Below are 14,733 nucleotides of genomic sequence, written 5' to 3' on the forward strand. Positions count from 1 at the left end.
CTGTTTTGACCCAGAATGCAGCAAAACCTGAGGGCTGACCAAGAGCCAGTCCATAACAGTCAGTTTCCTCAGGCAAACCCCCACTCTTCTAGCGGGAGACAGGTCACACGGAAACAGCTCCTTTAGTCAGTTTAAAGAGCATATAGGAGTTGAGAGTAGCATGAGAGTAGCTGTACAATATCAGTCAATGCATAAAACATGGTGCCATGGAGGATAGACTTTGGAAATATAATACATACCGCATAACAGACACTTTTCCCTGGATAGCTTTTTTTTTGTTAGTGAGAAGAAACACCTTCAATGCCTGTCTTCTTTATTCCCAAGGTCCCAGGACTATGTCCCAAAGGGCAGGCCAGTTACACAGAGGAAGGTTCCAGAAAGACCAGTAGGAACGTGGGAGGAGAGAGGGAGGGTCAGGCGCAGGGAGACATCAGAGCAGGAGGAAGAGTTTGAAAGACAGGAGGGAGGACCCTCAGGGACTGCCCTGGGCCAGCAGCAGAAAACGCTGAGAGAAAAAAAGAAAAAGAGACCAAAAAGAGAAAAAATGTGTATGTGTGTGTGTGGGTGTGTGTGTGTGTGTGTGTGTGTGTGTGTGTGTGTGTGTGTGTGTGTGTGTGTGTGTGTGTGTGTGTGAGAGAGAGAGAGAGAGAGAGAATAATAAATGAGATATTCTTCATTCTAACACTTTGTCCTCACAAGTCATGCACCAGTTTGGTTAAGAGAGGTTCAGTTCGACTATGTGTGAGCTGATGAACTGTCTAAATCCATAATGTGCATCTTTCCAAAGACAAGCAGATTCAACTGAGAAATATTTAGATGGTTCTGGTGCTATATATTGCAAATCACAGTTTCCTGCAACTTTGGATTGTGATTGATGGCTTTCTTCAATTCTTGTTACTATAAACTACATTTTAGCTAGTAAGGAAATACAAAAAAAACAAAAACATTATCAATAAACATGAAATATGTGACAGAATACATAATGGAGGTGATGTTCGGAGGTCAGTATAAACCTGTGAATTTTAGTCCTCCCAGATCCCGAGCTATCGCTGTCCTCTCTGGGGCCCTCTTCTGTCCTCCCACACCAGCTGAGGTTATAGGGAGATAAGTTGGATTTAAACAGGGCAATTCCCTCCTCCACCACTACCGTTATCTGGGCCTCCCCGTTGTGATTAAAAATAGCTTCCCCAAGCTTTCATTCTTACCCAAAGCCTTGAGAGGAGATCTCGTATCCCAAAAAATTAATGAGGTGTGAACATTAACCTTATACACTGAATTTGGAAGAGATTTGTTTTCAGAAGAATGGCCCCTTTAAGAATCCACAGTGTTGTATATGAACAGTGTTGATATTTGTCATGAGGCGATAAACAAACAAGTTTGTACTTCCTGTGCACTTCTCAATTTAAACAGCCTCTGTGCAGAAAAGTCGGCCAGTATGGTGTGGCGTATCTGATTTCCCTCTTGCTGTCTGTTTGTTGAGTACATAAAATTGCTCAGGGAAGTGTTGAAATTGCTTATTAAACTACTGCATTATGCATACACACATGAGGCACATGCACAAGTAAACAAACATACACATTCTCTCTTCCTTACACACACACACACACACACACACACACACACACACACACACACACACACACACACACACACACACACACACACACACACACACACACAAACACACACACACACCACATTTACACATGGTGTAAACTCCTTTAGGTCAAATGGAGAAGCAATCTGTTCTTGTTAGACACCTCAGCATGTTAGTGGTGTTGGCTCTGTTTGGAGACATGGGTTCATCTGTTAATTGATTTCATTAATTAAAATGCGCAAGGCGGACAGTGTTGGATGTGATTAAGTGCGGAAAGGAACACCTCAGAATATCTAAGTATACATATCCTCCACTTTTTAGCTGTCCTACAGTAGAAGTGCTGACCTGTTCAGCTGGTGACAGTTTTCGGGAGTTCAAATTGTAGTTTGGGGAAAAGAGTCACTGGTAGATGTTACAAGTAATTTTGCATCTCCAGGTAGAAGAGAATTAAAGTCCTTCAAAGCAACATGCTTTATTTGACTAGGTTTACATTTCATTTTAGGCATATTTTAACTTCAAAGTGAATTCTGTTTCCCATCAATCTCTTTATAAGCAGAGCTACTCTCACCGCGTTACTGTCCCAACATCGTGTAATTGAGTAGGTATTAAGTAAGGGATAATGGACTACACGGTGGTCTATTAACAGAAAATAATGCAGGGCTCGCAGCGGGATTCATAGGTCCCCTCTACTTATTTCCTATGGCATGGTGACAAGCTTTGTTTTGTGAAGCATCTTTGCCTTTTTTGCATGTATTTTTGTTTTCAAGGCTGACTTGTATGACTTGAATTTTAAACAGATTTCTGCAGCCTCACTAAAAAAACTCATTCAAACTCTCTCTCTCTCTCTCTCTCTCTCTGTGTTTTCCACCCTATCTTTCCCTGTCACATTTTCGCCCCCCACCATCGGCCTCATTGCATCCCATCTCATTTCTTGTAGCTGTGAATCAGGGCCCTGCGGGCATCAGGAGCTTCGCACCGCACGCAGTCATCTCGCAGCGACTGCGCTCTCCCGCCGCCACCATCGGTAAATGAACACAACCGCAGTTTATGATAAGCCCATGGAGCGTCTGTCAAATCTGCGCCCGAATCGGAGCGTGCTCTTAGTGACGTGCGCGCCAAATGTCCTGGGAGTTGGTAGGCTACTGAAATTAGACTGGTCGCCGTGATACGCGTGCGGGCTGTTCTCCAGGAAATGTGTGGGTGTGTGTGTGTGAGTGAGTGAGTGTGTGTGTGTGTGTGTGTGTGAGAGAGAGAGAGAGAGAGAGAGAGAGAGAGAGAGAGAGAGAGATAGTAGGTAAGGCAATATCAAAGTGAAAGAGATTTGAATGGGGGCATGTAGAGTTTTTTCGGAGAACTTTGATTGCTACTTTGATTGCTATTTTAGCTCTTTGCTAAAATGAAATACTATAAGGACATGGAGAATATTAACGTGGGCGAGATTTATAAATAATTCCGCTGTCTGGCGGGAAATCCCTCTGGAACATTTAAGGGTTACTGCCGTCCTCTCGTGGCTTAAAGGGAGAACGACATGAGTTATTTGATACTGTATATTTTAATACCTATTGGAGTTAAAATACCAATTTATGACGCGGTTGTAATAAAGCTATAATGGGGCACTTAAGGAACGTCTATAAGCAAAGACGTGACATTTTTGTGTGGGAAATTTAAATAGGACTACGTGAATACAGTGGTAGGCCTACATAGAACGATATTTTAAAGATTAGGCCTAATTTTATTAAAGGTCGTGGCGATAATCTTATTGACGGCACCAGACCTACCTAGGCTATTCGGAACCTACATTGGGTAACAACAACCAATAAATGAAGATGAGGCAGATTTTCATGTCATGGTAGACAACTGATCCCCCCCACACACACACACTTTAGCAGAGAGGGTGACAGCACAGGATGTTGTTGGAGTAAAAAAACGCTCTCAAAGGGAACGTGAATCTGCTCTGAGGCTTAGTAGTCGTTAAACACGACGGTAATTGCGTTCGTGACAGAGCCTCACTCTCAAACATTAAACAGTGGGTAGGCGACTGTGGCTTCAAGGCTCCGAATAAATCAGCTGTCCAATCTGGTTTGCCTGCGGCGGAGCGGTGCCAGAGGAGCTCAGAGGCTCAGGGAGAAATATCTGCCCAGTTTACCACGTCGATAAATTGGAAAACATCTATGTGTTTGCATCTGAATGCTAAATTACAATAGAATACTAGATTAAGTTATATTTTAAACCCAAACCCAATATAGATTAAGTTATATTTTAAACCCAATATTTTTACACCCAAACCCGTTTTTTTTTCATTGAAAACAGTAATTTAACATGTAAAAGGCTTTTCACAACACCATGCAGAAGCCTGTTTTTGACAGTACATGAAACCGGAAGCCAGTATAACCCTAACTCTATCAGTAGGGTTGCATCAGCTTATTTTTCTCTGCATCAGTTCATCTCTTCAATCTATCTCTAGCCCTGTCTCACTCCAGCTCCTCTTTCGTCAGTTAACCATCTTCATCCTCCTCACGGTCATCTGGTCTCGAACCGGCAACCTCTCTCCGCTGCCCAAGCAAGCAGGCAGCAGAGAGACAGGTTCATTTCTGCTCAAATGATCAGATCAGAACAGCCACTGTGTTCCTCCCCAGATTACATACAGTATTAATGTTGCACACAAACTTGCCCGGTCATCGTACTGTAGGTGGAACCATCATTTCCGTGTTGGACTCAGTTCTGTATGATTACAGAAGCTACACGTATACACACAGTGACAAATTCAGTAAAATTGGACATGCATAATATGTGTAGAATGCCTTACCTCTTTGAAAGGGCACCACACTTATCAATACAACACACATGCACACAGCTAAATATTTAACAACATTGTCCATGAATACCATGTGTAGAACACCTTACATGATTCAAAGTGAACCTGTCAATACAAAGGCTACACACACACACACAGAGTAAAATATTTGATAACACTGGCCACGCATACAAAGTGTAGAACGCCTTACATGATTCAAAAGGCAAAAGCCACCTGAGGGATGGGTCACCCAAAGCAGGCCCAGCTAGGGTGCTCACATGCCCACCAGCGTCGTACCTGCGTCACTCTGAATCACCTCCTCACCTCTGTGACCCGGCCTTTCCCATGATGCCGTGCAGTGCCTCGGCAGAGCAGAGCAAGCGAGCGAATGCACACCACACAAAGGGGAGGGCTACAGAGTCCCCCAGCTCGGGTGGAGCTCTACTGTCTGCTGCCAGGATATTGCATCAGAGAGACACACAGAAAAGAGCAAAGTCATCACAGGGGGCCCATGTGGGGTGTTTCTGTGCCGATAGTGCCCACAAAGCACTGCGGCTTGGGGGATATCAAACACCTCTCCCTTTGACAGGCCTCCCACCCCTCATGGTCAAATTCAAAGCAGACAGGGGCCTGTATAATGTGCCTGGGCATCGGGCAATGTGCTGATGTGACATCCTACATACATCAAATACATTTAGCTTGGTTTGAATTACAGATTATTGCAGTGCAGGCGTCAGCAGAACCTTCAAGTCAGCAGAAAATATCACATTAAATAAACATGATACATGGGAAACACATTGAGCTTATGACATGCACAGCCTCTGTTACACACATTGACTGAAAGGGTCCTGGTTGTTCGGAGTGTTTGTAAACATTAGGTGGCAGTGTATGTCGTTTATTGGGTAGAAACCTTTACATCAGAGGAGTCATTTACTGCTACACAGCTTACCTCAATCAGGGACCTTCTATTAGATCTCTTATCAGACAGGATCCTTCGAAACTAAGTCCTTTTAAGTTCTTTCTGCTTGAAGAAACAAAAGCAATAAACAAACAACTACTCAATGGAGATAAACGTTTACATATGAATATATTTCTATTTCTTTTATACAGAAAAATTATACAGGTAACATCAGTCAAAACACATTTCTTTTGTAATTATACATCTTAATGACAGATAGGATGCTCAAGTCAAAATGTAAGCTCATTTCAGGCTTTACTATTGGTCACCTCAGTTGTTAAGTAACTTGAAGTGCACATAAATTGGGTAAATTGTGAGATTTTCTAGAAACCAAAATGACTTTTATGTCACTTAATAGCAGGGCTAGTCTCCCTGGAGCAACTTGGAATCAAGTGCCTTCCTCAAGGGCACAACGGTAGTGATTATCAGTGATTAACTTTCCAAGACACTGCATGCTAACCTGACTCCTTAGCGACTGCACTTCAAACTAGTATTCTTGCACTGTTGCACTGTTGTACTTACTCATTTGCACTATCACCATGACACTCACTCACACAGAGCAGACCTTACCATACTATGCACAGAGAATCACAGGCTCAGTCATTGCAAGTGCCTCTTGATTGATTAATCACCACTATGTGGATACTGTTTTTAGAATTGATTTAGATTAAGTGTTAGTTAGTATAATTTGTATTTTAGTATATTCTTTATCTTCTACTGTCCTTATTGCTTAGTTGTGTTCTTATATTATATACTTTTAATTACTTTTTCTGCTGTTAGTAAATTTGTGTGTTGTCTGTATGCTACTGAGACCTTGAATTTCCCCTGGGGATCAATAAAGTATCTATCTATCTATCTATCTATCTATCTATCTATCTATCTACCTATCTAGTGAGATTACTTTACTTTACACTGTTTTAAAGGGGGATAGACACAGCACAGCAATATTTGCTAAGATTTCAGAACCATTCCTTTGTTGACAACCAAATAAGCGCACAGTGAGACAAATAACATTCTCCATAAAGATTGCAGAGTCAGAATTATCCAGTAGGGTTGTAATTGAAACTACTGTAGGTGCAGTTCCTTCCACAATTCAAAGACAGCCTTCATTTTTTCATACTCCAAGTAACTAATGAAGCTGTGTGCTCTGAATACATTTATGTGCTGGTTTTGTAATGATGTCTTTCTCTGGTGGCTGCTTTTTTGGTTCCACCACATATTTTACAACAGACTGATATAAGACTATGAGAATTAGTCCTTTAAAACAGACATCTCACACCACAGTCCCCATTCATAACTATTCATAATCCATCAGATACAGATTTTGTATTAAGAGTAAGACTCAAAGGCTAGTATCAGTCTCTCATCACTACTGCTTGCTGTAAAGAATTCGGTCACCCCCCCCAACATAAAACACAAGGCCTACTCGACCCAGCCCTCACTGAAGAAACAAAAGACGAAATCACAAAAGACGCAATCACAAGGTCACAAGGTTTGTAATAAAACTCTTTTTATTCTGTTCTGCTTGTGGCACAGCACAGTATTGTGTTCCCTGCCCCAGTGGCCTTGGGCAAGGGCGGTAGGGTAGTGCCCGTTGTGTGCTCGGGCACAGGGCTCGCCGAACCCACGGGGGGAAAATGCACGCTACCACACAGGCTCTGCTTGGCTACAATGATGGCACATGGCAGAGCTTAAAGAAGCAGCAGAGAGTGCTAAGTGTATGAGCATGTGTGTGTGTGGGTGTGTAAGCGTGTATGTGTGTGTATTTATGTGCGTGCATGTGTGTGTTTGTGTGCATGTATGAGAGCGCACGCGACATGTTGCCAGCTTTTTCGCAAAAAGACAAGAGCGTACACCACTGCCAGCCAAGCACGCTGTGGGCAGAACACAAACCCTGGGGGGAGTAGAGGGGGGGGGGGGATATGGGGTTTTAAGGGACAAAACACTGCAGAATGCAAAAAAGCTCACCTCATCTGCAGCACAGCTGCTGCACGACTAAAATGCTACGGCAACGGTCTGGCGTTGGGCAGGTGGTGGTGGTGGTGGTGGTGGTGGGGGTTGGGGGCGGTAGGGGGACCAGCCAGCGACACCCGACGTGTTAAGACCACCAGAGAAGAGGAGCCGGCCACGGCAGCGGCAGCAGGGGCGAATGAGGGCCCACTGCCGAGTCTGTGCCCGTCTCCTCCAGGAACAGTACCGCCGGAGGCCACGGCTCACTACAGTGACACGGTCGTCAAACGCACGCACAGGCTCAGTCACAGCGTCAGTTGCAACGTCTGAGGGATCATGTGGTCAATGGCGTTGACCCCGTGGCGTGACCAAAAACACAGCTACACACTGGTTTCTGATTTCACGGGTGTGTGTGTGTGTGTGTGTGTGTGTGTGTGTGTGTGTGTGTGTGTGTGTGTGTGTGTGTGTGTGTGTGTGTGTGTGTGTGTGTGTGCGTGCGTGCGCGTGCGCGGCGCGTGCGTGCGTGCGTGTGTGTGTGTGTGTGTCGTGTGTGTGCGTGTGTGTGTGCGTGTGTGTGTGTGTGTGTGTGTGTGTGTGTGTGTGTGTGTGTGTGTGTGTGTGTGTGTGTGTGTGTGTGTGTGTGTGTGTGTGTGTGTGTGTGTGTGTGTGTGTGTGTCTTGAGACGAGGGAAACACGGACGGACGCGGAGACAAAAAAGACATATTTTGTCATTAATAATAAATTTTTGTTGACAAACATATTGTATATCTTTGAAATATATTATTATAATACTATATTTATGCTGTTATAGAGATGACAGAAATAGCCACACATAATAGAAAACTCACGGCCGCAGACACTAATAACACAAATAGACGGTAAGCTATAGGACTGGGGAGATATTTTTTAGGGTACACTTTCCTTGGATTCAGTCAGATTAGAGGGGGTTTCATGTTACTTGGCCCATTTACGGTCACGTGACAAGCTGGTCTAGGACATCTTGAACACATAAAGCATTCATTGACTTTCTTGTGAGGCCAAAATTTAAATAAAATGTCAAAGATGTTCTACTTGCTCTCGATTTAAGGATTGGGGTGATCCTTTTCTGAGGGAACCATGCAAGCATGGAATCATACCCATTCTTCAGCTTTTAAATCTGGCTTCTTGATTACATAGAGAAATTATATTTTAAAGCATCACATCTATTTTTTTTCTTCTATTGCTACCCAAAACTTCACAAACACATTTATATGAGGTACATCTATATAGAAAGAAATTCAGACAACTATTGCACCACAATCAAATGTTGCAAAGGGGGCATTTTGAGTCCAGACATCTGACAGTGACATCAAGACATACTCTATGGCAATACCTCCACATATTATAACATACCATGATCCAATTTGTACTAATACTTTTTAATAATATCTGTGTCATTTCCCTCTAACAACTGATTATCTGCATTGGTTTAAGGTGTTTAAGATGTGGAGAAGCACTTGTAAGCAGATCTTATCTACAATGCTGAGTTGAATAAAGATCCAACATAATCTCCTTATAGAAACTCCTTACAGATCTCATTGACAAGCTGGTCTAGGGGAGAATTAGATGCTGTTTGTGATAATCAAGTATATCTTGATGTTACGGTTCGATGCTTGGATTATTAAACACTCCCTGCAATGTTATTCATTAAAAATCTCAGCATACAATATAGTAAGCTTAGTATGGCTCAGTTACAGTCAAAAGCAGACGTGAAATGAACTAAATTCAATCATTTGGTCATCCACCACTACCAAGTACATGTTTCCATCTAATCATCAGAAAAAAAACAAACAAACAAACAAACAAACAAATAGAAACAATTTCAAGGATTGTTTACGATGATTTTTGCTGGTAAAGAAAATAAAATGCTAATTCAGAGTTGTATCTCCAGACACAAACACTTGAAATATCTATGTAAGGAGATTGCACATCAAGAAACATAGGCCCTTATAATTTTTCACAGTCAATTCAGATGGTGAACACAAGTAGTCAGGTAATGCTCGACAATTCAGTGTTCTACCATGGGTGTGCAAACACTTCATGAAGAAGGATACCATACATTTCATATATGTAATTTCTTTACAAAAATAACCTAAATAGTTCTTTGCATTACAAGTCAAACTGTAGATATTTGATCCATTTTCATTTGACCCCTGACTGAGGTTCACAGGGCATCATGTGAGATTGCCTTGTGTCTTGAGTAGGTTAGCCGATGGCACAGATCACTTGAGGTTACACTCTCTGGACTTTTCATTGCATTGAAAAGTTCAATATATATATCCTTCCTCTTGGCCTTACATACATACACAAAGGACTGGGATTGTCCAGTGTTCCTGCTACTCATGAATGCATTAAAGTAACCATAAAATATATCAGTCAGATAGATCTCTCCAGAAGTAATGGCAGATGGGTCACTGAAACCTTTCATGAATACAATATAATAAAAAAATATATATTGTATGTAAAACAACCAAAAAGGACTGCTTGCTTCTACATCATCCTAGTTGCAACTGTCACAGCTCAAGCTAACTTGCAAAAAGCACACATGGAGATCACACAGAAAGCTAACAAAGACAAAGATCATATACAGAGCAGCTATTAAAAACATGAGAAAAAACACAGTGATCGACTGTAAACAGTGCGCTCTCCTGCTTATCGCTCACTGAAAATGTTAAGTCTTTAACTCCTTAATATTGACATCGGAGCACACACAGTAATGCTGCTATATGGCTAGCCCTGACGTCTTTGCCCTTAAGTGTTGTCACGGACAATCCAGTCTGGCATCTACTCAGAAAGTATTCACCCCCATCTGATTTGTTCTTAAAGTGTCTTCTTTGTTGCAGCACACTGCGTCGTCATGGCTACAGGTACATTCGGACATTAGGGGGAAGGCCGCCTCAGACTCTAGGTAGTTTTTTTTTTTTATCATAATTGTGCACCCCAGTAATGTACAGCACAGTGCTTATATTCTTTCGATAAATCAAGACACTGATCTCATTACAGGACACACATATACTAAAATAACCTTTAAATATAAAATAGATGCATTGTGTATGAAGTCAGTAGTTGATCATGTATTGCTCAGACAAGGGCATGTGAAAAGAGATATGGCGATATCAGATATGAGATATAATAGCTCTGAATGTAAGCTCCACTCAAGTTTGGCACTCAGCTTGAAAAAGCCAGTAAAAGATCAGTCACAGCTGATTTACCCTGTAGGAATACAAACACGGTGACACAGACGCAGAGGTGCCAGATGGAGGGATAGAGAGAGGGAGGGAGGTGAGGAGGACACAGAGAAATGCTCTATAGAGAAGAAAAAAGCAAAAGAAAAAAGAAACCAATAAACTGCTACTATTTCCTAATGGTCCCTTCCCTAGAGATAGCAAATAAATACACACAAGGAAATGTCAGAGATCACAGTTTGGAGGGGAGTAAGAGTAAAGACTTGGGCAAAAAGAAAGTAGGGCGAAGAGTTTGACGAAAGAGGCCATTAGCCTCTGACTTTTCTGTCAAGAGGTCCGCACAAATTCCTGAGCCCTCAACTCTTTTAAGATTAATAACATTCATCAGGATTAATCAAACCCATTGCTTTAAATCCTGAGAGACCTGTAGCAGTGATCCCCGTAGTGGGATCCAACACAAACACTGAGAAAGTTTGTCAGTGTAGCAGTAAGAGTTATCTTCTTTCTTTCTTTCTTTCTTTCTTTCTTTCTTTCTTTCTTTCATTCTTTCCTCCTTTCTTCTTCTCTTCCTTTTTTTTCCTGGTTCCAGGAACAGATGTGCCCCCACTCCCCTCTCGAGTACCCCCAAAAAAGACAGGGTCTACAAAAGGAAGCAAGGAGAGCACAGGTCGTTCCTTCAGTGCAGCCCCATGTTGTTGTTGTTTCACAGTTTGCGGCATTACGCGAGAATAAGTAAGTCCAGGTCTGCCGCGGTGCCCTCACACCTCGCTCTCCACACTGGAGAAGTGAGCCGACCCCCGCCGAGAGCACAAGCTCTTGGTTTTCAGGGGGAGGTGCGGGGACTGGAACGTTCGGCGCCGACCGCAGTCTCTGGTACTGCAGTTTGGCGCTCGATGACGACATGGAGGAGGGCTGGGGTGCCCCGGGCGTCGAGGAGACCACTGACGGGGATGAGACGGACGAGGAGGACGTGGGCGGCGGGACGTGGATGGGGTGGGAGGATGAGGGCGGCGGAGGGAGCGCCGGGAGCGACGGGGGCATCAGCGGGGTGATCAGAGCCTGGGGAGGCGAGGGCTGCCGCGTGCCGCGACCGTCCGACCGCTGCGGCCTCTGGACACTGAGGTTCAACTGGCTCCCACTCTTGGCTTGGCCTTGGGCCCGATCGGGTTTGGACGCCTGGTGCTTGGGCCGGGTACTGCTGCTGCTGCTCTGGCAGTGAGGGTGTAGGTCCTCCTGACTCCGAGAGGTCACCCTGCTCCAATTGGAGTGGGACTTCCCCTGATGGCGTGGGGAGTGGCAGCTGCAAGCGGTGTGGCCCCTGCTGTTGTCCTGGGACCTGTTCTTCACTTTCTTTTCGCTCTTGACTGGTAGCTTGTCCACAGACCAGTATCTGCGTGGAGGTGGGGGAGTCAGCGGTGGCGGTGGCCACCGATTTGAGCTGCTTCCGATCCCCCAGCTGCTCTCTCCTGGCCCCCATCCCACAAAAGAGTCGTCTCGGCTGTTAATGCTGCCTCCTTTTTCACGGGCAGGGTAAGTGCCAAAGAACCACCCTCCACCACCAATACCTCCAACAGCTCTTTCTTCGTGACCCTCCCAGTACCTCTCAAACTTCCCGAACTCTCCCGAAGAGCCTTCGTCGTCTGTATATATCTCAATGGTCTTCTCTCGTTCCCGACTCCTCTCTGACTCCGACTCAATCCCCCTTCCTTCACGTCTCCGACCTCGATCCTCTCCTCTTACTCTCCCCCCTTCCACCTCAGATTCGTTGTCCTCATCCTCCGCATCCGAATCCCACTCATGCAGTGATATGCCTTCCCTTGATCGTGCCCGGTTCCTGCCATTCCTCCCCAGCAGGGGGCGACTTTCCCCTCCCCTCACTCTGCCCTCTCTCTCACTGGTGATAGATTTCCGCCGTTTGGAGGACAGAGGGAGAAGCGGTAAAAGCGAAGAAGAAGATGGAGCATGTGTGGGGTTCCCACTTCCCCAGAACTTGACTGCAGTTGTGGGTTTGCTGGCGGATGGATATCGCTTGTCTTGGGTTCGCTGCCTGGAGTGATGAGATGGAGGGCTCCTGTGCCTTTCCCTTCCTCTGCCATCATCCCCGTCATCGCCACGATCTTCCACCCTGTCGCGTCTGATCTCATCTCTTGATATGTCCCAGTCGTAACTTCTGCTGGAGCTTTCGCTTTTCTTACGGAATGAGCTGCGCCTCAAGGCAGGGTAGGAGTAATCTTGAGACATCCTTTTTTCATACTCCTCTTTCCTGTCGATCGTTAGCTCGGCCTGCTCAGGTCGCCGATCCCTTTCTCTTCTCTTCTCCTCTTTCTTCCTCTTTTTCTTAGCCTTGCGCCGTTTACGCTCCCGCTCCCTTTCGCGCTCTTCTCTCTTCTTCTTCTTCCTGCCTTTCTTCCTTCTCTTCCTCTCGCGCTCCCTTTCTTTGTGGTGGCGCTTCTCCTCCCTGTCTTCTCCTCCTCCTCCTCCTCCTCCTTTCGGCTGTTCTTCTGCCCCTCTCCTTCTCTCCCCAAGACGCCCACCACTCCTGTAGTTGTGCCAGCTGGCTGCCAGTTCTGTCGCGGCCACTGTCCCGCGACTGGCGCGGTTTGCGCGGCGGTACAGGTGGAGGAGGGGGGCTGCAGGGAAGCGAGCGAGACGACATGCGAGAGCGACCCTTCCTTCTCCCCAGCAGCAGGCTGGACTCTTCCGTCAGCTCATCAGTGTCGTAATCCTCAAAGATATCCCTCACTGTGCCACTTCTGTACCGAAAACTCTGTGACGACGTATAGGACGAAGAAGAGGAAGGGGAGTTGGATCGGGAGAGGGAACCGGATGAAGAGGAGGACGACGTGCTAGAAGTGGTGGAGGCGGAGGTGGTGTAACATAACGAAGGAGAGGGAGACGGAGGGGTCTGAGTAGGAGAGGAGAGTGGGACGGGCACCGGGAGTGGAATGGGAGGAGGACGACGGCCTCTTCGTCCACCTCCTTCCCTCAATCCGTTCCGCCCTCCACCTCTCCTTCCCAGAGGCAGGATGTTCTCATAAAGAGGCCCTCCGGAGCCTTTCCTCTTGGAGAGGCTGCTTCTCCTCCAGAACAAACCTGGCCGAGGAGGCGAACCGTGCAAGGCCAGCTTAGGTGGTGGGACTTTGGGAGGTAGCCGTGGATTTCCAGAAGATTTCGTTCCTCTTTGGGCAGACTTCGGGGTCTGGGCTGTAGCCGTCTGTGGCTCTGCAGAAGCTCCTAAGCCTTCAGGATCAATGGGACCGTAATAGCGCTTATATTCATCCAGGCTTCTTTCGGCTCCTGCCCAGTGTGGCGCAATGCCTTGTGGGAACTGTGAGAGCTCCGTGATCCCACTGCTTACAGCAATGGACTTCTCAGGGCCTACCTTGGGGCGAGTCCAGCGGTCCACCACGGCCAGTCTGCGGTCGTGGCGCGGGAGAAACGTTGAGCAAGGCATGGGTGCCCCCAAAATGGGACTGTTGGATGGTCCAAGGGCCATCCCAGAATGCACTGTGGCTGGAGGGGATCCAGGAAGCAGGGCATTGTACACAGGCTGCGGTTGTTGCTGTTGCTGCTGGTGATGTTTTTGCTGTTGCTGCTGTTGTGTGGCCATAGCCATAGACGTGTTGGCTACGCCTGTAGCGATCACATGGGGTGGAGGCGGCGGAGGTACCGTAGACACGTGGTGATACTGAGGAAGCGTGCCTTGGGAGCCTGCAGGAGCTGTCTCGTCCTCGAAATTACAGCAACTGTACATACCCTGTGTGAAGAGAAGAGAACATGGCCACAGCGGTTCAGTTGTTTGACAAAACATAGAGAATAAAGGGTGGGTTGAGTTGCGGATCACTCTTGACATAAAACGATTGATTTCTTAGCTCTGATGATGACAGCTTGTGTGTTGAAATACGGGTGGAATAAAACCCAAAACACAGAATCTGACAGAATGTTATGACCTTCTCTAACTTTTTCTTTATGATGACGGTTTAAAAAACCTTGGCAGATTGTCACCTTTCTTTTTCTCATTGCAGATTTGTAACAGATAATGTTATCGCATTGTATCTAAGCATTCAGATAGAAACAAGCAATTGTTCTGTCTTTGCGTTGTGCCACGTCTGCTAAAAAATCACTTAAAATGAAATTCCAAGGTGTTTCTCTGACAGAAGACAGAGTGAGCAAAAAGACACTTTAATCCCTTTTGATGAACTTGATAAGA

At 45.6% G+C, this 14,733-nt stretch overlaps 1 protein-coding gene across 1 annotated transcript in view; it reads right to left on the reverse strand.

Annotated features, from left to right (window-relative positions):
• Positions 1 to 7,891: 7,891 nt before the first annotated feature.
• Positions 7,892 to 14,733, reverse strand: part of grin2da (glutamate receptor, ionotropic, N-methyl D-aspartate 2D, a) — a gene marked incomplete at its 5' end in the record, with an annotated part of 45,849 nt that continues 39,007 nt past the window's right edge. Inside the window, 2 exon segments of the mRNA XM_048230171.1 lie at positions 7,892 to 12,998; positions 13,000 to 14,280. Of these exon segments, the coding sequence (XP_048086128.1) occupies positions 11,064 to 12,998; positions 13,000 to 14,280 (3,216 nt within the window).

The sequence above is a fragment of the Alosa alosa genome, chromosome 20 (genome assembly GCF_017589495.1).
Source record: "Alosa alosa isolate M-15738 ecotype Scorff River chromosome 20, AALO_Geno_1.1, whole genome shotgun sequence".
Classification (NCBI taxonomy): domain Eukaryota; kingdom Metazoa; phylum Chordata; class Actinopteri; order Clupeiformes; family Clupeidae; genus Alosa; species Alosa alosa.